General features: G+C 37.3%; 4 protein-coding genes across 5 annotated transcripts; 1 reads left to right on the forward strand and 3 right to left on the reverse strand.

Moving 5' to 3' along the window:
* Positions 1 to 269: 269 nt before the first annotated feature.
* nefla (neurofilament light chain a) lies at positions 270 to 3,743 on the reverse strand. The gene is made up of 4 exons (XM_032569913.1): positions 2,597 to 3,743; positions 2,391 to 2,515; positions 1,058 to 1,461; positions 270 to 977 (listed from the first exon to the last, which is right to left on the reverse strand). Exons 1-4 carry the CDS (start codon positions 3,635 to 3,637, stop codon positions 532 to 534), a joined length of 2,016 nt encoding a protein of 671 aa, XP_032425804.1. The 5' UTR covers positions 3,638 to 3,743; the 3' UTR covers positions 270 to 531.
* Positions 3,744 to 9,252: 5,509 nt separating this feature from the next.
* pgam2 (phosphoglycerate mutase 2 (muscle)) lies at positions 9,253 to 11,268 on the forward strand. Its single transcript, XM_032570831.1, has 3 exons — positions 9,253 to 9,788; positions 9,864 to 10,044; positions 10,863 to 11,268. Exons 1-3 carry the CDS (start codon positions 9,258 to 9,260, stop codon positions 11,030 to 11,032), a joined length of 882 nt encoding a protein of 293 aa, XP_032426722.1. The 5' UTR covers positions 9,253 to 9,257; the 3' UTR covers positions 11,033 to 11,268.
* A 930-nt stretch (positions 11,269 to 12,198) lies between these two features.
* On the reverse strand, positions 12,199 to 17,680 carry LOC116725002 (syntaxin-2-like). 2 transcript variants are annotated; one of them, XM_032570833.1, is made up of 8 exons: positions 17,466 to 17,680; positions 16,102 to 16,195; positions 15,560 to 15,634; positions 15,134 to 15,207; positions 14,337 to 14,445; positions 13,731 to 13,804; positions 13,480 to 13,617; positions 12,199 to 13,381 (listed from the first exon to the last, which is right to left on the reverse strand). In XM_032570833.1, the coding sequence occupies exons 1-8, from the start codon at positions 17,499 to 17,501 to the stop codon at positions 13,172 to 13,174; spliced, it is 810 nt and encodes a 269-aa protein (XP_032426724.1). In that variant the 5' UTR covers positions 17,502 to 17,680; the 3' UTR covers positions 12,199 to 13,171. The 2 variants fall into 2 exon arrangements, with proteins under 2 accessions (XP_032426724.1, XP_032426723.1); XM_032570832.1 differs by lacking the exon at positions 17,466 to 17,680 and adding an exon at positions 17,181 to 17,459.
* Positions 17,681 to 19,366: 1,686 nt separating this feature from the next.
* On the reverse strand, positions 19,367 to 26,318 carry LOC116724914 (putative helicase mov-10-B.1). The gene is made up of 15 exons (XM_032570707.1): positions 26,212 to 26,318; positions 26,048 to 26,131; positions 24,638 to 24,881; positions 24,471 to 24,558; positions 24,194 to 24,390; positions 23,897 to 24,000; positions 23,286 to 23,383; positions 23,111 to 23,209; positions 22,714 to 22,819; positions 22,117 to 22,231; positions 21,847 to 22,038; positions 20,486 to 20,554; positions 20,283 to 20,408; positions 19,560 to 19,648; positions 19,367 to 19,469 (listed from the first exon to the last, which is right to left on the reverse strand). The coding sequence occupies exons 1-15, from the start codon at positions 26,316 to 26,318 to the stop codon at positions 19,367 to 19,369; spliced, it is 1,821 nt and encodes a 606-aa protein (XP_032426598.1).
* Between the last annotated feature and the right edge of the window lie 1,079 nt (positions 26,319 to 27,397).

Genomic DNA, 27,397 nt, shown 5'->3' on the forward strand with positions numbered 1-27,397 from the left:
CATCATCAGCTTGACCTAATCTTCCAACTTTAGGTTTTCAAAGAGTCACCAATAACTCAAAACCTGGGTGTCTTTTTTTTATAATTGGAGCTCAGATATTCTGTTTCATTAAAACAGGAAGTTTCACTATTTTAAAATGCATTTTTAACATACTGTATATTCTAACTGATGATCTGAAAGATACTAACAGAAATGTACTTAAATGAAGGAGTTCTGATGGTTGTGGAAGTTCAAAATTTGAACAGAGAGGAAAAAATAACCCACACATGTGGCTTCAAGAGACATATCTTTATTTATTCACCCAAAACACAAACACTCAAGTTAGCATTCAGCAGTTATACATCTTACAGACATGAGGAACTGTGCGGTCAGACTTTAATGGTTTATTCTTGATATTGGGAAGCAGTTTAGATTGACTTGTTGCTGTAAATGGCTATCAGACTGTTTTATTGAGCACCATGTTACCAAGCAGCATTGCCAGCGTCTTATCTGATTAATGAGCCGAGATTTTCACTGTCGCAACCAAAGAATTCACTTTTTACCTGTTGTGCTTTTATCTTCAGCAGGCTCGGGCTTGGCTGTTTTTCCTTCAACTTTCTCCTTTTTGGTATCATCTTTCTTTGGAGCAGCTTCTTTGACATCAGGTTTGTCCTCCTTCTTGGCATCAGCCTTCTCTGCCTTCTCTTCACTCTTTTTAGATTCTTTTTTCTCCTTCTCGTCACTCTTTTTAGATTCTCCCTTTTCCTCTTTCTCTTCACTCTTTTTTGATTCTTCCTTCACCTCTTTCTCTTCACTCTCTTTAGATTCTCCCTTCTCTATTTCTTCATCTTTGACCTTTTCATCTTCATCCTCAGTTGCTTCTGTTTTTTCCTCCTCTTGTGTTTCTGCTTTGACCTCTGCTTCTCCTCCTTCATCTTTCTCTTCCTTCTCTCCCTCAGCCTGTTCAACATCTTCCTTTTGCTCCTCTCCATCATCACCTGAAAAAACGCATCAAGTTTTCAAATTATTCATAGTCTCAATTATTGAGTTTATAAATATTGAAAATAAAAGCACTAACCTTCTTCCTCTTTAGCCTCTTCATCTTCCTCCTTCCCTTCTTCTTCTCCTTTCTCCTCCTCTCCTCCCTCTTCTTTCTCCTCCTGCTCCTCTTCCTCTTCTTTCTGTTCCTCTCCACCCTCCTCTTCTTCCTGCTTCTCCTCCTCTTCTTCCTTTACTTCCTCAGCCTCCTCTTCTTCTGCAGGAGGGCTGGCCTCTGCTTGCTGGGCGTGGCTGGCAGAAATTATGCCCTCAGTAGTGCTGGAGCTGAGCAGGCGGGAGGTCATCAGATACGAGGTACCAGAGCTCAGACTAAAGAGCATGGGCCGGGCGAAGGAGGGTGTCGCCATACTGTGGCTGTAGAGGGAGGCCACGCCCCCAGGAACCCCAACACTGAAGCGAGACTCCTCCCCTTCCAGAAGCTTCCTGTTTCAGCCAAAAAAACATGGAAGAGGCTAAATTCAATTAAGTCAATAAATAAATGTTTAGATGTGCTATAATTAAAGAGGACAGTTGTCTCTAGTCATTATTGAAACTAAGATTTTTAATATTTTCTAACTAAATGTAAATATTATTTGTTAGAATTGATTCATGGTATAATTTAAAAGCATGTATTATTAGTTTTTTCAATAGCAAATTATTTTGTTCAATGTTTATATATGTGATGTAAATGAAATTCAAATACATGAATAAATACATACTTAAGAACTTATTGTGTATACGTATTTAATCAAAAATAAAAAATTTAAAATAAAATAAAATAATTTTTATGTGTTTATCATCTACCTTATTAATATTAGACAATAATTGTTTCATTTCATGCATTTTTTTGAAAGAGTCATTATGTCAAATTAAATAGAACCTAGCAAATGTTAGTTAACCTGTACAGTTACTGAGTTACACTCATTTTGTCCATAGAAGGGCTAGCCCCGCCCACTCACTGACAGATATGGCTGACCAATTCATTAAATTCATAATAATCCTTAGATAATACATACAATTATTTTTTAAAAATATGACAAATCAAAATTGTAAGCAATTATTTTCACATTTAATGATTTATTAAATAAATTAAATGTTTAAGGAATTTGAGATATTTATTATTCAATATATACAATTCTACATATTTATTAAAATAATTTATTATGTTTATTAACATTTATTTACTTCATGTTGAATTGTGGTACTGTTGGCCCTTATTACACAATGATAGAAGTTGAACATTGAGTCTTCAAAGTTTCGAATTTGCTCTTTTAAATGAGAAAAACTGTTAAAAATAAAGACAGTTTTCTAGGACTACTTTAACTTGATTAATCAACACTCTGATGATCTATGCATCTGTATTTAGATCTCACCTGTATGCTGCAATTTCGATATCCAAAGCCATTTTGACATTCAGCAAGTCTTGGTACTCCTTAAGGTAGCGTGCCATTTCCTGTTTGGTGCCCCTCAGCTCATTCTCCAACTCTCCAATCGTGTCCTAAATAGAAAAGCAAGGTGAGTACCTTAAATATAATACAAGATCTGCATAAGCATCACACTACAGCATGCCTGTACTTACATGCATAGCAGCTATCTCTGCACTCTGTTTCTCCTCCATCTCGTGCAGCTGCTTCTCCAGGGATACATTGAGGCCTCTGCATGCATCAATCTCCAGTATGCGGCCCTGCAGCTGACGGCGGTACTCTCCTGCTTCATCCTTTGAGCTTTTAACTGCACTGCTGTGCTGAGCCACAGTCTCCGTCAGAGAGCCCACCTTCCCCCTAAACCACTCCTCAGCCGCCTGCATGTTCCTTGCAGCCAGCCTCTCATACTGGGATCGGATGTCCCTGAGAGCACCGGACAGATCCGGAGCAGCAGCTTCAGATTCAACTGCTACCTGGACCCCCAGCTGGACCTGAGCCTGAAGTTCAGCCACCTCGCCCTCATGGATCCTTTTGAGGAAGGTCAATTCGTCCAGCAAGGTTTCAACACCTTTCTCCAGCTCGGCCATTCCTAAGGCAGCCTCATCTGCCTCACGACGGGCCTCCATCAGCTTGCCCTCAGCCTCTTCCCGAGCCAACATCTCCTCCTCATATCGACCCTGCATTGAATTCAGGGTTTGTTCCAGCCTCTCCCTCTGGCCAAGGACAGTCTGCTGCTCTGCCCTTGCTTCATCCACAGCTGCTCTCAGAGTTCTGGCCTCTTGCTCATACAATGCTCTGAGACGAGATGGCTCAGCATGCTTTTGCCTCAGCAGCAGTAGCTCTGCCTCCAGAGCACGGTTCTGCTGCTCCAACTCACGCACCCTCTCGATGAAGCCTGCAAAGCGGTCGTTCAGGTCTTGCAGCTGGCTGCGCTCCTGGGTGCGTACGGCTCGGAAGTCGGAGCTGATCTGGGCTGCCTGGCTGAGTTCCCGCTCCAAGGAAGAGGCCGGGGAGGAAGAGGAGAACAACACCCGGCTGGGGGAGGAGTACTGCAGACGGGAGGAAGATTGAGGGGATGCACGGGAAGAGTAGCCGGCATGGGTCCTCCCTCTCACCACCACCCGGGAGGTGGGCTCCACATACAGGTGTTTGTACAACGAGGAGGCATAGTAGGGGTCATATCCGATGCTACTCATGGCTGAGTGTTGGGAGGGACTTGCTGCTCTTCCCTCTTCTCTTTGTGTCTGTGTGGGTGGGGAGGTGTATAGAGGGCTCAGCTTTAAGCCCCGACTGCTTGCTGCAGCGGCAGGCTGAGCTTTTATAGCAGGACAGAGTCTGACGCAAGCACTTTCTCCAAACTGACAATGCAGCCTCTCTAGGCTTTCACTGCAGTAGCATAAAATCAGAGAGAGCTGCTACAGGCATAGGAGGAGAAAGACTCCTATGAAATTGGTATTACATTTTTTAGACAGTAAACACATTATGGTTCTTTAGGTAAAGAAACAAAAACTCAAGTAACACCCAGATTTATCTGAAATCTTGAGACTGGATTTTACAGCATCACAAACAGCTGTTTGATGTCTTCATTATTTATATTCTTCTAAAATATCCAAGAAACAAACTGCATAAGGAGATGGGTTCTCCTGATGCATCAGTCGTGACAGTTTGCCTTCTTCTGGTAGAGACAAGAATTACAGCTGTGACCTCAAAAACGTTCATTGTTAAGGTTCCTCACAAAGAGAAGGTAAACGATGACATAGTGAAAGCAGCAAAAATACTTATTGTATATGTATTTTTTTAAGACTAAGTTGGTTCTTCCCATTTTTGTCCCAGAGCAGAATTCATATTGTTAATAATATGGATGCATAAAGAAAGCAAAGCATTATTGCAACTATTAATAAAACATACTTCTGCTTAAACTGCATGTTAAGGTTTAAATAAGGCAAATTGTCTCTTAAGAAAATCCAAAACTTGAGAGAGACGTCATCTTTCAACTTATTCATCAGGTGTGTGTCAACTTTTCAGCTGTAATTTGTACATGTCTACTTAGAACCACAAGCTTTGCTACAAGTTACTGGGATTGTATGTACACAAACACAAAGTAATTTATAATTTTGAAGTAAAAGCAAAAATGATAGATGAAATGAAAAGTGTATTCAGCCTCCTTTACTGGCACACCCATAAATAATAAAAATAGTACAACCAATTGCCTCATCTTAACTGTGGAGGAAGTCAATGTTATTGTCATTTTTTTTTTCCGTAAGATATTTTTGGTGGGACCAGTGGACCCATCAACATTTATCAGACATGAAACAAGCAAATAGAGAGGATAGGAAGACATGTATCAAATGTCCTGAGGTCACAAGCTGAACCAGAGATCCACAGCTCAGATGGGAAAATCTGTTGGAAGGTCAACTAATAATAGTGTATTTCCCAAATTTGATCTTGTTGAAAAGATGCCCCTTTTGGATACTTTTCTTTGCAGTTAGGGATACACTAACAAAGGCAACAGGAATGATAGATGAAGCAAAATACACAGTGATCCTTCACAAACAAACTGTCAGAAGCTGCTAGAGACATACGAGATCATCACACTCCAGTAGATCACCAAGTCTAAACATACACACAAAATTACATTGGAATAGTTTAGATCAAACCTATATATGTGTTGGTTTGGTTTACAAGACTTTTTGGAGGTTAATTTTCTATACTTTTAGTGTAGTTTAAATCTTTGATAATCTGATCTATGATCTAGTCTCCAGTCATGGTTTTCTTTAGAGTAAATTTTATTTCCTCCTTCATTTTGAAATATGCCTTTCCTTGATGTCTGGTTTGATTTACTTCCTATTGTTTCTGTTTTTTTGTCACTTCAGCTGCTTCATACTTAATTGCTCTCACTCTCTGCTGAATATGTCAGACATATCCAAACAATTTGGCTGAAAACCTAAAAGGTACACTATAATTTATGTGCTTCTGCATGCTGCCAACTTCTGTTTGGTTCTTTTCAGCTTCTTTACCACCGAAGCACTTCCTTAGGGTCAGAGACTCTCTACTAACTCCCAGAAGCCTTCAGGTGAGTATAGATGCCATCCTCCTTTCTCAAAATCCTGACTGCTGTCCAGATCAAGCAAGTCAAGTCCAAAATCAAGCCAAGTTGCCAATTCAAGGTGAATAACTGAATTTGGCATAAAAATTATGGAATATAATATAATTTGGTGTTTTTTGCATTATATGCTACAAATATCCAAAGCTCAAAGTCTATCCTTACTTTGACATTTACAGAGACAGATTGTTAAGAGTGCTGTCGTCTCAGTTTGTCTGTTTTGTGACCCACAAAGCTCAAGCTTGGTTCTCCCTCAGACCAGTCAGTTGTTTTAGGAAGAATTGACTTCAGCTGACCATAAATTGTTAATTAATAACTACAACTTGCAAGGCAAAGGGTTTTGCTTGTGACGAAGGAAGACAGCTCTGTTGGTAAGATTTGCCCACACACAATAAATTAAGTGCGTATATACAACAACCTGCCTTGCGATGGACTGCCGACCTTTCCAAAGTGCACCCGGCCTCCCGCCCGTTGACAGCTAGAGGTAGGCACCAGCACCCTTCCCACTCCCAATGGAATAAGGGTGTAAGAAAATGGATGGATGGATAGATATACAACAACCCAAGCCTCATCACAGAGAGGAAAAAAAAGTTTTCATTAGGCTGCTGTTTCTGTAAACTCCTCCCTCAGCAGAAATTTGGAGCAGAGCAAGATGTGCCTTCCTTGACTTTTTGAAGCCGCAGTGAGCAAAGTTGTCAATTCTAAATAAACAAAGAAGCTACTCAGGTCTTAGGTGGTGGTATAGTTTGTTCACTAGTAGCCTTGTACAACCAAGTTAAACTTGTATTGGAAAAAAAAAAAAACATTGTCTAAAGCTCTTTAAGGAATGATAGATCACTGTAAATAAATCATCCTTAAAGATAATCCATGAGAAATAATTGGTGTAAAATTATTATACTAAAAGTGCAAAATTTAAAAGTTATCATCAAGAGATATATGTTTTTGCAATTACTCTGCCCGCTGCCTGCATTTGGTCCTCTCACAAGCAACACAATATATCACTTTGGAGTGGCCCATTAAAACTTCAGACATAAATTCAATGTGTGGCAAGACTTAAATGTTAATGTTTACAGATTAACGCCGTCTAGTATGCCAGGGGTCGGACAGCTTTGCAGGACTGGACAAGAATATAAATTTCCATATTTACCTCAAAGTAATTGCTGCTTGCAGTAAAATATTCTACAAAGTGAAGCTGAATTTAAGTTCAGACCGCACCATTTACATTTTTATTTTGATTAAAAAACAATATACTGCACATAATTGTCCTCCCATTTACATTTTCATACTACTTTGTTTTCTATCTGTCGCGATAAATACATACTGTGGGCTGCATGTTTATGTTCAAAAGGCATATTTTAAATTTTTTAAGGCAAGTCTTCCTGTTTGCTGTCTGTTGACTTTCATTTTGCAAAAACTATTTTTGTCAAGTCCTGCTTGGCTATACATGCAGTTAATTAGATGCCCCTTAAATGCCGACTTATACTTTTTATTTTCCTATGCCTAATGATTACATGAATCTGTGCATATAATGTGCAATGACCTGCTCAACATTTTGCACATGAAGTCTCATCTCACCCAGTCAGCATCATACATTTTTGCTGTTCATTGCAGCGCTTTGCATCAATATCACTGAACATAGTTTGAATGTGAGTGCGGTGTATGGGATTTGACCGTGCTTTGATCTGTAACCAGTGCTGTTTGTGTAATTCTTCCTTGCACCAAAGGCCAGTAGAGCCCTCCAAGGCAGTTCTGTGTTTCTATATACAGTGAAAGCTGTATGACTCCGCAGGCTGAGTCATCGGAACAGTTGTGATCACGCAAACTCCCTTGTGTCCACTTTTTCCATCTCAAACAGCAGTTTCACAATCTGCACCGAGGCAATTTGTTGCAGACAAGATGCTTACAGAACTCTGGGTGATACAACCGAGACAGCAGATCATTAAGTCGCCTTTTCAACCATATGAAAATGCTTAAAGGCGTAATAACAAACTTGTAGCTTGTTAGGTCAAGAGAGATGATGAGTACTGAATGTCAGGTATTAACAAACACTGATAGTGAATCAGTAATTTAATAAAAACATGAAAAAGGCTACATTTTCTTATACCAACTTGAAACAAAACCTGTAACTAGCAAACGGGTGAATGCGGTCACCAGTTTCCCAATATTACTTACATTTAATATGGTTGTTAAAAAATATAACCAGAGAAATTTAAGGCAAAGGAGTTTTTTTTCCTTACAATGCAGTTTTTTTTATATACAATACAATCCAAGGTCACATGATGCAGGTTGGCATTAATCCTAGAATTCCATTAATATTCTTTTTTTGGACCTCTGCCTTTCTAGTGGATCATAATTTCACAGGAGGATGACAGAACACTTTGCTTCATATTTCAGCTTTTGGATTTTGTGGTTCAGTTTCCAAGCCAGCTCCATTATGTCCGTTCTGGGAGTTTCTGCGCATTGCTCCTTCCTGGCATTACATTTCCTGTTCAATGCAGCAGAATATTTAGCTTCTAAGACTTGTTCTTGTAGAATACTGTATACACTTGCATTTGTTCAATACAACACAAGAACATATAAGAGTAAACTAAATGTTTGACTTTTCTTATATAAAAGAATAAGTGTTCTTTTTATAAACTTTTTTGATTAAACCTGATACAATTTTTTGCAATTCATCTTTTTTAAAAGTAAAAAAAGAAGGAATAATACCGGTAAAAACATCACTTGCTTATTCTTTACAAGATCAACCCCTAGTGGTCATAATAAGATACAACACTATCAGTTGTATTGACTGATAGAAAGATACAACATCAGACTAAATATTTGTCAAGAATTTCATGGTGAATTTATGTTGCAAACCTAGAGATTTTGAAACAACTCAGAATTTGTACAAAATTTCACATTCACAGTTTTAAACCTATAAGTAATGATTTCCTTTATTGACAAATGCACTACAGATGAATGAATGGATTACGTTATAGTAGTTAATTTCTTAATCCCTGGAGGGAAAATCATAAAGTTTAAAAGTTTATATGGTATAAAAATATAAAACTATAAATTTCAAAATGCAATGGATTTAAAAATACTATGGACAAAAAAATGGACAATGGAACCTGGATGAATAAATTAAAACTGAAATGGACAGATATAGGGATGAATGGACTCATGATGGTGACAAAAGAATCAAGAAGGGTGAGTGTTAGGAAGAAGGACAGATGGATAAATGGACGAATGACAAAAAAAATATGAATGTATGCACAGTAGACCAATGACTGACAGAAAACAGAAACAGATTTTACACAAATCGATGATGAATGAATAAAGAATGGATGGATGGCAGACAAATGGAAAGACAGGTGGATGATGCATGTATAGATTGATAAAAGGTCAAAGGTTTAGCAAACAAATGGATGGCAAATGTAAAAGTCACTAAGAATTGTTCACAGTAGTTTTATTGTCAGCTTTTTAGTCATTCATTTTAGGATGAGAAAACTATGTGCCACCAACTGTGCTCTTTACACTTTTGTTGCACAGATCTCATTTTAAAAGTCATGTTGCTATTTTGGTTTATCCCTGACCTCTGGCCTTCCCAGCCTCTCCCATAAGCCCAGTTGTGGTCTGGTTTATTGGTCTGCTTTGTGTGTCCATCAGAGGGTGAAATGCCCTCACAGGTGGAATGCTGGGGGGCTGATCCGCTATAAAAAGATTTTGGTATGTTGGTCTGGACTCACTGTTGGGAAGCCAGTGAGTGTGTGAAAGAGCAACTTAGAAGGGCTGAGGGCTCTGTGTCTAGTTTAGAGCTAAAAATCCAAGGAAAACTATTAAATATGACTGCTGTCCACCGCTTAGTTATTGTCCGCCATGGAGAGAGTAGCTGGAACCAGGAGAACCGCTTCTGCGGCTGGTTTGACGCTGACCTCAGTGAGAAAGGTGTGGAAGAGGCCAAGCGTGGAGCCCAGGCTATTAAGGAGGCAGGCCTGAAGTTTGACGTGTGCTACACCTCAGTGCTGAAACGCGCTATCCAGACCCTGTGGACCATAATGGAGGTCACTGACCAGATGTGGCTGCCCGTGATTCGCACCTGGCGCCTGAATGAGCGCCACTATGGAGGCCTTACTGGTCTGAACAAGGCAGAGACCGCCGAGAAGCACGGTGAGGAGCAGGTGAAGATCTGGCGTCGATCTTTTGACATCCCACCTCCACCTATGGATAAGGACCACTCTTACCACAAAATCATCAGTGAGGTGAGACACCTAAACTTAACCATCATATAGCTCCCTACAAGTGCAACAGTCTGCTTCTGTTTTGGTTAATTCCAGTCCCGGCGTTACAAAGACCTGAAGCCTGGTGAGCTGCCTACATGCGAATCTCTGAAGGACACCATTGCACGTGCCTTGCCATTCTGGAACGAGGTTATTGCTCCACAAATCAAAGCAGGAAAGAATGTTATCATCGCTGCCCACGGCAACAGCCTCCGTGGCATAGTCAAGCACCTAGAGGGTAAGTTTTGCAGTGAGCAAGCGGGCACAGTTGTGTTGTTTTTATTTATAAAATCTAAAACTCTTAAATAGTTTCCAGAGATTTAATTCCAGAGAACAACACAACTATGAATAGATTTACATAGAAGAAAAGACCTTGAGATACTAAGCTTTTGATTCCAGTGCTTATAAATAGTCTGCAAAGACTCTTGCACTGGAGTGCAGGGTAGAGGGTCATGAGTCTGGTTCCCATTACAGTCACGACCTTTATGTCGAAAGGTTGTACATTTTTAAGCAGTGGTCAGGGATGAATAAGGGAGTTTCATTCACTGGGAATAATAGAAGAAGTGTCTAACAATAAGAAAGGCAGATTATTTTATATCTATATAAAAATATGTAATTAATTTAAAACATAATAAATGTGAAGAAACTGAATGGTTAATTAAACAATTACGTAAATTTGTCACTGATTCATTAAAAATAACAGATTATTTGAAAAATAGACATTTAAATGTGTCATTAATAAAATACTTATTTTATTCACAAAAAGCATCTAGTATTTTAATGTATTTTTCAAATAATTTTATTTTCACTATGTGCAACAAATACATTTTAATTTAAACAGTCTGTCATAACATCAAAGTCAGTGTGAGGTGCTAAGGCTGCACTATACACTTTAATTGGTCTGCTTTAGACTTCCTGTGCACATTTAACCAAAATAAAGTTGGGGGCAATTTGTCAGGAACAATGACAATTAGTACAGTTATCTTGCCATATATTTATATCAGTTCAAATACTCATACTTCTGATTTCAGGGTTTCTTTGTGTTGTCTTTTCCAGATATGTCTGATGCAGCCATCATGGAGCTGAACCTTCCAACAGGAATCCCAATCGTATACGAACTGGATGCAGATCTGAAGCCGGTCAAGCCCATGTCTTTCCTCGGTGATGAGGAAACCGTGAAGAAGGCCATGGAGGCTGTGGCTGCCCAGGGAAAAGCCAAGAAGTAAGCCGGCCATGGAGGCTCCATGAGGAAGCAGAAAATGAGACTTTTCATCCCCTAATTCTTCCAGATTTTCCTCATATTTCATTCCAGATTGGGGAAATGGTTAATTGGTCTTTGGGAGGAGGGCCAGGCCCCCACATTTTACACAGCCACACATCACTCAGCCCTTTTAAATTGTGGTCAAGCTCTATTTTTTGGGTTCACCACTCTGGCACATCTAATAAATAAGTCATGTTTGTATGTCTGGCTTTTTCTTATCCTCACATCTTTTCCTTTTTTTATCTCCATATTCACAGTCATCTTTTTTCTATACACCCACACTTTTCCATAGCAATTTGGAAATCAGTGGTTTCAGCAAAGTACAAAGGTGCTGTGAAATTTTATCCTGAGGTAGCACAAGCGGAGGGCCGGAGGGGTTGGATGTGAAATGCAGTCTGAGAGAAAAGTCAATGGGTTCATCCTGGCAGTATTCCCACAATGCAGGCTTGTTTGTTTTCAACTCTAATCAGATCAAAGAGAAAAGTGTGATAACAAAATGGTTTTAAGTAACTACAAATCACACAAGTAACAGCCAGTCAATAGCTTTTAAGACATATGGACCATGTGGGAAATAATACATTAAACATAGATATGGCATCACTCTTATCACTCCAATAGCCTGCACATTTAGCAAGTGCAGCAGCAAATTACACAAATGTCATTCAATTATAACCCTATAGGTATTGCCTAATGCAAGTGTCCTACAACATCACAAATAAGAATCAGTAGTGAGGATAAAAGTCAAGTGAAGCCTTTATGTAAATTCTCAGTTTTTATATTTATTAACAAGAATTAAAGACAATGTGGTACTTAATGTGCACTATTAGAAATGTTACACTGTTAACAGTTCATTTATGTTAAGGCATGAGTAAAATCATTTCAACCTTTAAAAAATATATTTACAGCCACACTAGTCAAACTTTATTCTCAGTGGAGCATCAAATTAAATCCAATGCTATCTGAGACTGCACTTTCACAAAGGGCACAATATCAAAGTGTGTTTACTGAAGTTACTCCATGTACATGATGCATACACTCTTTGGGAACACTTTTTGATGCTATCCAGTTTCTAAGTAATTTACCAACTGAGCAGCTTGTGATTAGAAACTGGAAGCCACACACCGAAAAATCTGATGTTTTTCCCTGTTTATTAAATACACCATAAGTGAACATTACCTTTCCAGTTTGTGCATTAAAAAATGAAAAAAACAAAACAAACTGAAGCAGCAATATGGATAAATAACATGAACATAAACAATATAAAAGGAATTTGGACATAATAAACCTAATAGGCATATTACGTAGGTAAAGCGACTAAATCAGTTATTAGTACTACATTAGATCCCAAAATATAAATTTGCATCAGACTTTTTATAGATCGAAAATATTTAACCTAATTACTTATGTTCTATTTTCTTCCATCGTCATTATTTTATTAAGAAACTTTTTTTTTTTTTTTACCCGTTTTGTTGATTATGCCAGCTTTGGTTCCTTATACTTTAAAGCAGTTTATTTACATGTCATTGTTAATTTAAAAACACAAAATTTTACAATCAGCAGATCAGACCCACAAAAAGGCAAAACGAGACGTAAGCCAGTAAGACTCTGATCAGTACATTTCTAATTTACAAGTTGACTGCAACTACTAAAGCTATTTTTATACTGTGCAGATTTTCTCACACATTTTATTTAAACTGTTTGTTAATTAATAACAGCAGGAGACCACAAATTTTGAAGAGGCAGAACACAAAGTTTAAAAACTTCTATTTCACAGCATTCATTATGAACAAGTAGTATGCACAAAACATAATTTTACAAGTCAACATTTTGGACACTCAGGTTACCTTTTCTAAATCAATTTTAAATTCATCAAATTATAAACACTCAATCTTTTTTCAGTATCCATATGGCTTAACATTATTTTTTGCTTAATATATTTTGAAAACTTCTTTGACAAAAAAAAACTAAACAAAAGAAGAAACTTTAGACGAGGTACAGCCTGATATTTCAATGTTGTTGCATTGCCACCTAGTGGCTGAGTGAGTAACTGAATGAAGAACTGCAAACAATTGATAAAAATAATTCTCCAAGGTTCTGATGTGTATCAGGAATACTTGATGCAGTCTTCAGAAGAGCTTTCATCATCAGCTTTAGTATTGGTTTGTCTCCTAAAAGACTTGAAGAAGCTTGGGAGAGATACAACCTTATAAGGATTCTTCTTGTATTCAAGTGCTTTTTGTGTTTCTTCTTTTGATGCATGTACATCGCCTCCAGCACTGGTGACATTCTTTTCTATATTGTTGATTAACTCTCCCTGGTGGAAATTTTAAAAAGACACAATGTTAGTCATTTCATCAGTTATATTTTAAATCTGTTCTCAATGAACATTTATTTTTGGGGCAGACATTTTACCTGCATTTCCAACAGAATGGCTGTGTCTATAAATATCTCATGTAGCTCTTTAATGCTGTACTCAAGGCTGATGATGTCCTGATGACGTCCTTCAATCTCAGAGAGAGCACGACTTGAAAATTGGGCATCAAAGTGGATCTTTTTTAGAGGGTAAAAAAGGGACATTATTTTTATATACATACATCTATAAATATTTTTTTTATTCAAATACCACAAGATTGTATTGGAAGAATATCTGGGATTTCACCCACATTAGATACGAAAATGGCAAGATTATCACGTTGCAGCATATCCTCCAGCTCGTCATCTGTTGTGACTTTATCCACTATGGGAAACAAATGAGAAATTAGTACTTAGAATCTTTAGCATGTAAAATATAGGCAAATTAGAAATTACAAAATGAAATAAAATCTTTTACACAAAACAATGGAATCATTGCAGCAAAAGAAGTGAAAAATTATACGCTTTTCTGGAAGTTTGCCGTAGAATGTCACAATTAGTGTGTTATTCTAAGCCTCAATTAAGACAAAATACTATTCTAAAACATAGCCGCACACATACTCTATTGGAATGTGGTTTAATATGTTAACCTTTTCCGGCTCAGCGATACATAAAGTAACAAAACTCAAAACAATCTTGGCAGGAAATTGAGTGGATGCAAGTCATATTATTTACATGCTAAATAAAACAATCCTGCAATTTTATGACTAGAAATGGTAAAGAACAAGACCAGAATCTGCTTTACTGGCCAAGTCTATGAACACAAATGAGGGATTTGACTTTGATCTCAGTTTGCTCTCAAAGAAAAGCATTGAAACTGAAAATAAAAAGCAAATACTATTGCAATAATGACTTACCAATCTCGAGGTGTCTCTGAATTTGGGCCTTGCATTTCTCTCTGAAGGAAATCTGTATCTTATGGTAACTCTTCATGACTTCAGAAAACCAACGAGTCAGGTGTGAGTGCTGGCAGAAGGGAGTCGGCAAAAGTATTTATTTGGAAGCCAAGGTTAAAATTTGCAATGCAATGACTAGTACAATGACAGCCTATGACATAAAGCAGGGCATATGCAATTACAATCACAACCTGGTATGATACAAGGCTTATATTTGTTAATTTATCATTTTTTATGCAATTAAACTGTGACATCAGGATTATTGTTACAGCATAATCTCACAAAAAAAATCTATAATGTATTTTTATTTTGTTTGCTGTGGCACAGAGCAATTTCTTTGTTTTTCTACAAAATGTGGAAGATAAGAAAATGCCATTTAAGGCTGATGTTTGTTGAACTTCACTGAACTCATTAACCATTTTTCTTCTACATCACAAATATAAATGTGGAGTTTTCTAATTCCTACAGGAACTTTGACAGCAATAGTTTATTTTGGTCAGATGAGACCAAATTTGAGCTTTTTAAACAAATAATGCTTCTGGTGGGTTTGGCCTTAAACAAAGGATGTCTTTGTATGAAAGCACCTCATGCTCATTGTAAACAAAGATGTTATTCTGTGGATAATTTTCTTTTTCAAAGAGACTGAGAAGCTAGTGAGAGGGCACTAGTTTCTCAGAACATAAGTATAGAAGCAATGATTTGATTTAAAAAAAATGAAATTAATATCCATGAGAAAAATTAAAGTATTAGGTACCAACCTGATTCCTCCGAATTCGACAAATTACAGAGTTATTAGTTTTGTTGTCTTCTGATGAACAGTTCTTCTGCATTACTGAAATACACAAGACAGATCCAATGTAATTACAAACCACATCAGATAGGAACTAACATGCGCTCCAGGTTTCCCTTCACAATTTACATAGCAAGGCAAAATATTCTGAGAACTTTTTATGATTGAATGATGATGAGCTGTAGTGGACAGTGATACACTTTATTTCCTCTTCTATTCATTTGCCAATCAAATGATACCATTCTGACTTCACTCCAAGTTTTTAAGGAAGTTTGGTGTTCAGCAAAGCTGCACCTATTTCAAATGATTGTCCAAATGGAAATATTAAAAATGTACACAAATATTACATGGGTTCCAGCAGAGAGCAATTTTGACTCCATTTTGTAACACCTACATTTTAATTTGGTTTGGACCAACTTGGCGTTGTTTCTGGTCTCGTTGTTTATCAGCTCCAGTTCATCTTTACTTCCTAAAAAAAACCCAGATTGAACAAATTTGCTTTATAAAGTGAAGAACTCTTTTTTTCAGCATTTTCTGTGTCTAAACCAGTCTAAAAAGCTTAGACTACATTTCTCTTTATGGTAGAACTGTAATTCAGTAATTTTGTGTAACAACACAAAACAGTGTATTTAAGCAAAATCTAGCCAATGCAAAGAAAATGTATAGAAATATCCCAAAAACACTGGTTGTTCACATCTTAAATTCTGGAAGCATGTGCTACATAATCTTTTTCATCTCCAAATAGCACAGATATGCGTACAGGGCATTGCTATACTGGTTTCTGCATCCCTTCTGTAAACAAATAAAGCTCTGTTAAACTTCTCATATTTCTGTTGCTCTTGTTGTTTTTTTGTGTGTGTATCTTTAGGGAGCTTAACAGAACACTGAGTTGCTACACAATTTAAATGCTTCACTAAATATTCCAGAAAGTCTTACCTTTGTGCGAAGAGGAAAGGATGCAGCAGTGTATTTTTTCCATGTCCTCTGTTTGGCTGGAAATTTTTTCAATGAGGTTTCTTATCTCACCCACCTACACACAAAAATCCCACCACCATTAGGCTACTTGAAATGTCAGAACAAGCCAAAAAACAAACACCAATGTTGGCAATGTTTTCATTTCTGTTCTTTGTTTTTTCTGTAGAGAACTTTAAATTACTGTTTATGTAAATGACGTTATACATATACAAACTTGCATTTCCTCATTTCTTTTTGCAAGTGTTCATTCTTGGTAAACTACATTGAATCTGTGACAGTAAAAGAAAACAAATAGCTAAAATTAGTTTTGTGTATGGTGGTCCATCACTTCACATTAGGAACTTAAAGTAGATCAGCTGACATTAGCAACCTGAAAATTATATATAAAATTATGACATATTTAAGCTGCAAAAGGAATAGGTTTGACACATTTGAGACTCCAATGCACCCAATCAATTAAAATGCAAGCAATTAGAATTTTTTTCAAGCAGAAAGTAGGTAGCCTATAGTCTCCTAATACTTAGCAGAATATAATGTGCAAATGAATACAAGTAGTAAACTTTTCAGGGCACAACAGATTCATAACATACATTTTATTTTGTAGTTCTTGGTCACTGTTCCCCTCTTAAATGCCGCCCTATACAACTGCCCCCAATTCTTATATCAAAAACCACCATGGTCTGGACAGCTTGCCAATACCCAAAACAACCTTACACACACGCACTCACACCAAAGGATCATTTTGAGTAACCAACAAACCATTGCCATGTTTTTGTGTGGGAGCTACAGAGTAACCAGAAAGAACCATGCAAAAGCCATCCACAATGACCACTGCCCAAGATTCAAACCATGGAGCTTTTGCTGCGAGGCAACCGTGCAGGCCATTTAAGTTTTACTGTTGTAAAATGTAACTTTAATCATGTGCTTTATGAAGCAGCTGTTGCTAAGTCTAACAAATGACAATGACTGCAACCAGAATGTGGCCAAAGCTTCTGGTCTCAATGATGTTGTGACTAACTCAGTTTTAGGTGCAAACTTACCGTTTTAAAAAATTCCTCCATTTCGGCTCCTATCGCTGTTGAATTGCTCATAGTATCCGTTTGGCGAGACTAAAAAAAGCGAGTGGAAATTTACTACGCCACTTTAATGTTTTGGCATAAATAAAAAGTGCTTCGCTGCACACAAAACTAGCTCCTGTTCTCTTCTAAAGCTTTGTATGAAATACGGTTTTTAACTCCACTTCGGTGGAATTTGTCACAGCTACAAAATACTACACTATTAACAGTCAGGTCACCCACGGGATTCACAATAAGACTCGACCTCACCTGAAGTCTGTCCGTCCTCCTGGGGGATGAGGTCATCGAAGGCACCTGTAATAAAGGGCGTGGGCACGCAGGCGCGTTCCCGTCTAAACAAACAAAGAGCTTCAGCAAGCCACCTGTCTTCAAGCCATGGTTAAACAGAAAATGACTGTATATATTAAAACGAAGTTATGGATATTTATCGCCAAGCTTTACGCCTATTGCGAAAAAGTGTAGAGAAATGTTAACAAAAACGCAAACGCTTACAGAGTTTTCCGTTAATATGAAGCTGGTTCCCGTTTTCGGATTGGTTACTTTGAAACAGTGACACACCTGTAAACAGCCGGATTAACCAATAAGAAGACGAGAGTCACAACTTCTGGGTGAGTTCATAACAGTCAGCCGCCGAACAACCTACGAATAAGTGATGACCAAAATATGAAAGAGGAGTTTTCCTGAGGAAAACGAGTTTTTGCCGAAGGTGTAGCGTCGAGACCAGCTTGTTAGAGGGATTTGAGTTCCGTAAGTCACAACCACTGACTGCCATGTGTAACAGGTGGCACATGTTACGCCGAATCATTGAATTTATTCATTGTTTGAGACGATGTCGTTATGTATGCAACCAAGCTATCGTATTGTTTTCATATGAGTAAGTCTGTAGTTGATAATTACGAGTTGCTTCAAATGTAAAATGGCTATAAACTCCACCTACTCGGTGGACAGTTCTGCTTTCTGGAGAAGTAAAGGGGCGCACCCTGTCTCTCCATGACCTCTGCAAGGGCGACTTTGTACAATAATAAGAGTACTTGTAAACTGTACAATATATGATTATTAAAGTCAAATTGAGTAGCCCGTATTCCACCAATTTTAGCCGCTCTAAAGTTGTTGTTATTTTTATATCATTGGGGAAATTGTTGATAGATAAATTCAATTGAATTGTTTCTTTTGATTTACTCGGTGCGTAAATCACCCAGTAAATCCTCTGGTGCCTTATAAACAAAACAAAACAAACAACAACAACAACAAAAAACCAAAATAACCAAAGCAACAAGACAATACTTAAAAAAAACTTTTTTCTTAAAAAAATAAAAAATATTCCGGACTGTTACCTCTTCTTTTCTATTTATATAAAACACCAGCAAGCGAAAAAAGAGTTAGGAATACTGAGGTAATTTTACCCTGAGGTAGTTTTTTCTGTTTAATCTTTTCTCTGGTTTGTTCTAATCTTGGTAAAAGCATCCATACTCCTTAACAATAAAGTATATTTTTATACAATTAAAAATAAATGTAATTGAAGCATTTTTGGGTTTAAATAATTTACTACTCCACTGCATAACTTCTTTTAAATTGATCTGAATGTTTAACTTTCAGTTATTCCATGTCTTTGTATTTACCTGAACTGTGCATCTGACATGGCCTATTTAAAATTCAAAATGGGCTAATAGGGAGATTAAAAAAAGCCACAAGATAATAGCTTCTTTCATTTCTTTCCAGGATGTGGGTTTAATTTAACATCTCACATAGTGAGAAGGATAGGAAGGCAGGTAAAAACCTCAATGTTGGATAACTGAAGAATATACTCACTTTGGGGTCTGAAAGTCTCCGTGACATGAAATGTTATTAATGATTTTGTATGAAGGTTTTGTACTTGTATGATCGGCTGTGTTGTCTGAATGGTACATTGTTTTGTATGTCTTGCATATGCTACATTAAATATGCACCAAACTTCAGATTCTTGATTACCTTAAGTCAGAATGAAATAGTGAAACATGCTTTGGATGAAGTTTATTTCTGTGTTGAATGCTTTTGATTCTACCAGCTGAATGCGACCTTTGGTTTCACTTTCTGCTGAGGGCTGTAACACAAACATTTATTATTAAAATAATTGGCAGACAACAGTGTCTCTGGATCTGCAAATCTGCCATTTACCCGGAGCTTGACGAGGGGTAAGCGACCTCTGTGCCTGCCTTCAGATCATAAATATTGATGCCACGGTATGCTCTTTCTCTTAAACAGTAATGGATAAGCCTAAGAGAGAAAGATTAGAACACAAGGCATGTCAGACTGATTTCTGCCAAATCTTTTTACTTGTACTTGTAAGAAAATACAGAGCCATACTTGTTCCACACTGGATCTATTTCCAGAACTCTGGGGTCTCCAACCACAACCAGCAGGCTTCTGGCTCGCGTCATTGCCACGTTGAATCTCTGAAGAGATTCAGATTGTAAATACATAGGGTCTAATATATTGACAGCCCAATGACAAAGGTCTTCTAATAAATGTATCTTTTATCAAAGTAGTATAAACTTAAAAAAGAATCGGAATAAATGTAGATTTATTTTATGGTCCTTAAATTTGCTACAGGGTGAGATTATGTAACTGCGATAAAAAATGCAACTATTTTCAGGCTTTTGCACGTCTTTAGATTGAGTGCAAATAAATGTAGAGGGAACTCTAATGATTGTGTTGGAAGTAAATTGCTCACTAGGCTGAAAAGTAAAAATAAATGTTAAAACAAGATCTTCTTTTCAAACAAATCTTGAGGAAGATTCAGAAGAAAATCAAATACATCCTATTAAAAGACTTATAAACATCATTTTCAAGACTAAAGAAAAAAAGTTGCACATATGAGAAGTATTTTAAAGTTTTTCCAGTAGTTCTGATGGTGTCAAAGAAATTGTAAGATTGTGCTATTACAATGAGAGAAAAATGAAGAGAAAAATAATTTTAGTAGAGTAAAGGTTGGTGATGCTCCTGCATTATATATACTACCACCACTCTGGCAATGAGTTAAAAAACATGTGAGGAGTACACATCTAAGAACAATGAGATATTTCTCACCTTCTCATCCTTTACAAAGCCCAAGCTGAAATGTTGATTAGGTGCAGTCAGGCCGGGATTGCTGCGCACCGTGGACATCAGGATTACATCTGACTCTTTACCCTGAAAGATCTCAACTGTGCCAACCTTCAGAAAAAGGAAACAAATTTAGAGTTTATTTAATATATTAGCAAAATTGTAGTAATTTCTGAAAAGTGTCATACCAGGACATTCTCCAAGTCCTCTTTGACTAGATCCTTGTCTTTGTGAAAGGCTGCATTAATCTTCTCCACCTGTCAGAACATAAAACAGGACAATGAGGGCAAAGAGAATTACACATTCTGCTGCTTTGGTAATAAAGACTGTCCTTATAAAAAGTCTTTACAGTATTTGACACAAATAATTTGCAGAGCTTTCCCTCAGTTATAGAAGTCATGAAAACATTAACCCTCTGATGCATGACATATTGACTATACAGTTTTCCATGAGTGGGTCTTTTTGGACCCGAGTTGAAATCAACGTGTTTTTATGCTGCTTTTGTCATTTGGATTCAAAATCATGTTTAATATGATACTGTGTTGGAACAATGTCAGCGTCCATTATGTATGTGTGTGTGTGTGTGTGTGTGTGGTGGGGGGGGGGGGTAGAAAGAGCCCATTTCTTGCTAGCTAACATTACTGTCTGCATTCTATTATGCTGTGTATCATGGATGCGTCCGTCCATCCATCCATCCATCCATCCATCCATCCATCCATCCATCCATCCTCTGTTTATCTGGGGTCAGGTTGCGGGGTAGCAGCCTAAGAAGGGAGGCCCACAGTTTGCTCTCCCCAGCCACTTGTTCCAGCTCCTCTGAGGAAATCCCAAGGCGTTCCTAGGCCAGCTGAGAAACATAGTCCCTCCAGCATGTCCTGGGTCTTCCCCGGGGGCCACATTTTCTCTTTTGGTTTTCTTATCCAGGGTGTCAGACACACAGAGAGAGACACAGACACACATAAAACACATGCACACAAATAATACACATGCACAATAAAGTATAGGCAGTAATGTTAGCTAGCTTGATTAGATAACTAGTATTAGCTAACTTCAAAGAAGGCTAATAGGTTGATTTGTGACAATAACACTGTCACAGCACTGATGATTGACACACACACACACATTTGTGAGGTAAAAATAAAGATAATTATATGTAAAACTTCTTGCTTTGTGAAATATTATCCTTCAGGGGTGAGACTTAGGACTCAGTGTGTATGATTCACAAAAAAAATTTTTCCTGATAGTCACAGTTGGTAAGAAGCAAAGATTCCGATTAAATTCCATAGGAAATGAATGCGGGTCATTTTGGACCCACTTATGGAAGAATAGGGTAGTAATATAAAACATGCTATTTCTTAAAATGTATAAAAAGTAAATTAGAAATTCGAATTGCATGATATCAATGGCATGTTTGTTGAGGAATACCTGGAATATGAGTGATGAAAACTTTTCATTAAAAAGATACTGCAAAAAGATGATCTCACCGGGTCCAAAAGAACCCACTTATGCATCAGAGGGTTAATAATGAACATAAAGATTAAATACTTACTTGTTTTGTGTATGGAGTAACAATACCAATTTCCTTTGGTCCAATTTTGTCTAGACCATTTCTGCGGCGATATTTGATTAGGGATTTTAAGTATTCCTTCAATACATCCACTTCAGCCATATTGTAAACAGATGGGCTGTTGAGGTCTTGTTCTTTCATGCCTGCAACCCCATGGAACATTAGAGGAAAATCCTGATCCTCAGAGAAACAAGATAAGATTAGAGATGAAGAGAAATTGATGGCAAGATATTTTCTCTTGGTTCTAATTACCTTCCTTGGCAGAAGTTCCCAGTTACTATATAAACAATCCTCAAGGGAACTGCAAAACTGGAGTTCGGAGTCATAGAACAACTCATTGGGTATTTTCAGAATTGCAGGATGAGACCTAAGAAAAAGCAAAGATGTGGAAACATTTGGAGAGAATTGAGGAAGGAAGCTTTTTGTTGATAGGATATACAGTAGTGACAAAGAAGACAGTGATGATCATTTGACCCCTGTGCCACTTTACTTCTGCAGTTTTGGTCATATTGGATGTTTCACACTAATAATTTGCACAAACTTTGGAATTATTGCTTACCCACTCTGGTAACCACTGATCTAAAAGTAATTATAATCTACTTGTTTTTCTAGAACAAGGAAATGTGATTGGTTCAAAACAGATATTAGACCTGAAATGATTAGAAACAATGTGGATTGGTAAATCTATATTGTATAGTGTAAAAGTACCTTAAGACTGAGCCTTTTATGTATCCCCATAAACTGATACAAAAGGTTTTCTTGAAAATGGTAAAAGTTTGGGATGAATTAGGAATGAACCAGATTCAAATTGGCAAAGAGATGAACTAATTTATGTCACAAAAAGCAAACCTATAGTTCCTCAGCAGTTTAGTCATATAGCGACTGTTGAAGCCGTTGATCTTGTGTTGTTTGTACAGTCTGATATCCGTCATTAGTCTCTCCAGCATGGACACACCTGAAAATAGTGAACACTATTTTCCTACTCGAAACATGTGAATAGTCACAGTTTTCTGACTGTTTCACACACTTAAAAAAGGCAAAACTGAGCTTAGAAATTATAGTTTGCAGCATCTACAGCTAAGATAATATGTTTCATTCCATTTTCTTAAGGTAGTCAGATTATCTAATTACCAAAGCAGCTTATCAAGTTTTTTTAATCCAGAAATGTTTGGCATGTTTTGAATCGTATTTCGATTAATTCACTTAGACCTTTACATATCGATAACACTGTATGCATGGTGCTCACCCAAGCCGTTTCTCTCTGCTATCTTTGATAAAATAATAGGTCCCAACTGTTTCGGGTCACCTGCCAGAACCACTTGGCCACTATGTGGTTTCAGCAATCCTGTCAGAAATCCATTGAATACACTATAAAATATGTGCTTAGTATATAGTATTTTAAACAAAGTCACCTTGCTCACCAGCTATTGGAATTAAACACTCTGTTTCTATAGCCTGGCCTGCTTCATCCACAATGATGTAACTGTAATGGTCTGGAGGAATGCCACCTGTCACCAGCCTGTAAAAAAAGAAGTGTATGTTTACATACAGTAATTTAAGGTTAATCATTGCACACGTTGCAGCTTGGATAAACATCATATTTAATTTGTTTCAACAAGGAATTTCTCACAGAAGATTTCAACCTGCTGCAAATGGGCCCACTTTCTTTGATGCCTTCAGATGGATCAAATAAATTACAATAAGAACCTTCAGAATGAACATGGCAAAGATGACAAATTTGAGATCAGCTAGAGATACCACAGATCTGAACATCAACTCATTAAATCAATTTAGCCTTTCTGACTCTTTCTGAATATGTGAGAATTTGTGTAAAAATTGTGCCATCATCAAAGAAATAATTTCTCTGAAGCAGAAAGTTGGCAAAAAAAATACTGAAATATTTTACAATTTCAGTAACAAGTGGGGCTCAGCATACTTGTGAAGTATTTTTTTATAAATGTTTGGTATCATTTGATTAGTATTTGGGACAAAGAAGTATTCTGATTGTGACATCTCCAGTAGAATATAATACCTTCCAGCAGTTTGAAGGGTGGTGACCATGATCTGGTATGTCATCAGCTCCCCTTTGGTCGGTATCTCAAAAGAGTTTGTTGCAACATTAAAGCTACAGTGCATCTGTAGTTAAAACAGACGGCACATACAAGCATGTCTAGTACACATTAATATGAATGTAATAGAAGTTAACTTTTACAAAAAAATGCTTTATGGTATTTGTCCCTCTAAAATATTGAACATTGTTAGTCATGCTGTCTTTTCTCTCCTTCATTGTAGTCGTAATAAACAAAATAAAAACAGACAGAATCCAGACCTTCACATGTTGAGGGATCTTTTCCACTTTGTAGCTTATGGAGTAAAGGCGAAACACTTTGTGGGGTACAATGTTTTCTTCCAGGATCTTCTCACAGAGGTAGTCTGTTGCGCTGTTGGAGGGTGCACAAACCAGGATTTTGGAGTCTTGAGTTGACACAATCTGCTTGATGACTTCAACCAAAGTTACTGTTTTGCCTGACCCACAGATAAGAGAAATGCATATTGTATTACATGCCAATCAGTTTGGTCTTGGCATACAAAACCTCATACCGTACCTGTGCCAGGTGGACCAAATATGAGGTAAGGGGCAGGTTTTGCAGAACGGGCTAAAATGTGTTTAATAGCCTTTTGTTGCTCTGGGTTGTTTACAATCATTGGTGGACTGGAGATGGAGAAACCATTTGTAGTTACTTCAGTGGCAAAGCAGGCAAAGCAACTTGATTTTCAAGGTAGTGTTAACTTTATTACATACTGACCTGGTGCATTTTGGGATTACAGGTGCAAGGCATGAATTGTATGCAGAACATAGCCCAACAGGGAAGAGTAAGTCCCTTAGTAAATGCTTGCGCGCTAGTGCTGCTGCTCTGTGTTGCATACGTAGTGGTATTCTTTGAAGTGAAAACACAACACTGCACCTCATGCCTACGTTGTATTCTTTTGGAAAGCTGAGTTTAAATTCAAAGCAACTGAGTCAGTACCAAACAAGAACACGACAAAAAAGTTAAAATATGCTGTAGCTTGCAAACATGTTCACATCTGTGGAAATTCTCCACTGTTGACATATTAGAACAACAAACTGCTATTTATTTTATCAGTATTTTATATGATAAACCAATGAAAAGTACCATAAACTGAAAGGAATTCAGTTTTTTTTTTCATGACTCGGAAATCTGAAAATTGTGGCGCACATATGCAATATATTCAGCTACCATTAGCCAGCACTTTAGAGCCATCTTTTACTGTACTTTGCAGATACGAGTCCTTTGGGGTGTCTCTCTACGAACGTTTATTTACAGAAATTTATGATTTTTGTGCTATGGAAAATATCTTAACCTCAATCAAACGGTATAGAGTGTCTGCACATTCAAGCCTACATTTAAAATGTAAACTCACTCGTTTGTTGGAAAATAGTTTGAACTAATTTTATTAACTTGATACTTCTTTTTGCATAGGGAGACTAAATTAATAGTCTTAAAATAGACAAGGTTATAAAGAAAAAAATAGGTTACTTTCCAATTACTTTTGTTGCATTCTTACATTTTCTCAAATCTAATGTAGATTTGCTCCTCATCCACGTCATCGACCCATCCTTTGTATATCCTGTCACCCTGCTTCAAAGGAGTCACCAGTGCCTTGCATCCAGTCAGAACAACATTAGACATGTTTGAGACATCTTCTGCCTGATGCAACATTAGCAAAAAGATTTAAGTTTATTGTTAATGTGACACAAGGTTGTAATTTATTAGACTTTGTGTCTCAGATGGACGTGTCACCTTTAAAATCAGTATACGTTTTTCACTTTGATGAGTGACAACAAGTATATCTTCTTGGTTGCATTTCTCAAGAGCGGTAGAAAATGCGTACTCCTCTAGATAAAGAAGCAAGTGAAATCGCCAAGAGTAGTTCCCCCACTTAAGTGGCTTTTTCTCCAAATCTCTGAAAAAAATCATTGATATGGTAAAAGTGACGGTACATTTAGAGCCATATAGCTTTCAGTGACGACAATTAATAGCAGGCAAAAGTCTTAGTTGTAATATAAGTCCATGGTATTGGATTAATATAATCAAATCACCCCCATGTTTAAACATTTGAGAACAACAAAAAAATGTGAGAGATCAAAAATTGAACAGACATATCTATGTCTTTGATGTTTGCAACGTTCTTAGGCAATGGATATTTCTTGAGATACACCACGGGTCTGAGAAAGACCTCACATCTGCAGAAGTGAAAAACAAACAAGTTACATTGGGCAACATGAAATAATAGTAACAAACTGCTAAATGTTTCACTACTTACCCTGTCAGAGATGTCTTCTTTGCAGTCTGAAAGTTCTTCTCTACTTCTGACCTGGCTTGAGAGTCCTCATTCTGAGGTGTTTGACGGATGACCTCCAAGAGGCGCATAATGTCAAATGTTTCTGAATGCTGACAGTCTCTTTTAAACTTAAAGACTAGCAGCTGCTCATAGAGGCCGGAGTGGTCGGAGGAGAAATGAATTTTCATTCTGTATGATTCTCCTGGAGCCAAAATGTAGGGAAACATTTTTTCATTTCATTAGCTCAGCTTGTGATAAGTTTGGGTCCACTTATTTTATGATTTCAGAGTAAAAATTACGGTATGTGAATGACTGATGTGGAATTAATGCTTTGTGTCAGAGGTTTACATACCTGGCCTGAGAAGGTGGTCTTTGATGGTTTTGATAATGTTTCCATCCTGACTTTTGACAGTGAAAATGTTTTTCACAAAATCAAAGGTCTTAAAGGTGAAATACACCCGTTTGACACCTGTGTTTTGTATGCGCAACGGCACAAATTTCTGTCAGAAAGAACATCCCACAAAATAACTGCAATACTACCAGTCACAGGAAAGCACATATTTATGTAAAGAACAATTGTAAAATCATTAACAACTGCAATAAAAAGGATGAATGGCATAATTCATAAATATCTAAATGTTGAGCCTGTGCATAATTGACAGATTCAATGGCACTGATCACAAATTACATTAAACTACCAAATCTATATCACTGCACCTTAACCATTTTCATTTCGTACAAACAAGAGCGGTGTTTTTGGGGAAACATATGTGTGTCTGAAAAGCTAATTTTGTTTGTGATTGGCTGATTTAGGTTATAAATATGTCAAATTTAATGCCCACCAAATTGTTGCTTGCTAACCACAAGTAAACTCAAGATGAAAAACTGTTTTATATGACACCGCGCTAATATAGTGGTACGAGTTGCTCACAAGTGTTGCTCACTGCACTCATTTGCTTTTCCAAATTGATATCTAATTAGAAAAATGAACTGCTGAGCATTGATGAATCAATAATTTCACCTACACCAACTGCTGAGCAAAAACTTGGCAAGATTCCTGCACTGTCACCCAAACATCCAGGCAACAGTGACGTTATTAGCGATCAGTGCCATATTCATTTAAATGTTCTTGGGAGGATTAAGCTAGTATTTAAGTGATACATAAGAA

The sequence above is a fragment of the Xiphophorus hellerii genome, chromosome 8, assembly GCF_003331165.1.
Source record: "Xiphophorus hellerii strain 12219 chromosome 8, Xiphophorus_hellerii-4.1, whole genome shotgun sequence".
Taxonomy (NCBI): Eukaryota; Metazoa; Chordata; class Actinopteri; order Cyprinodontiformes; family Poeciliidae; genus Xiphophorus; species Xiphophorus hellerii.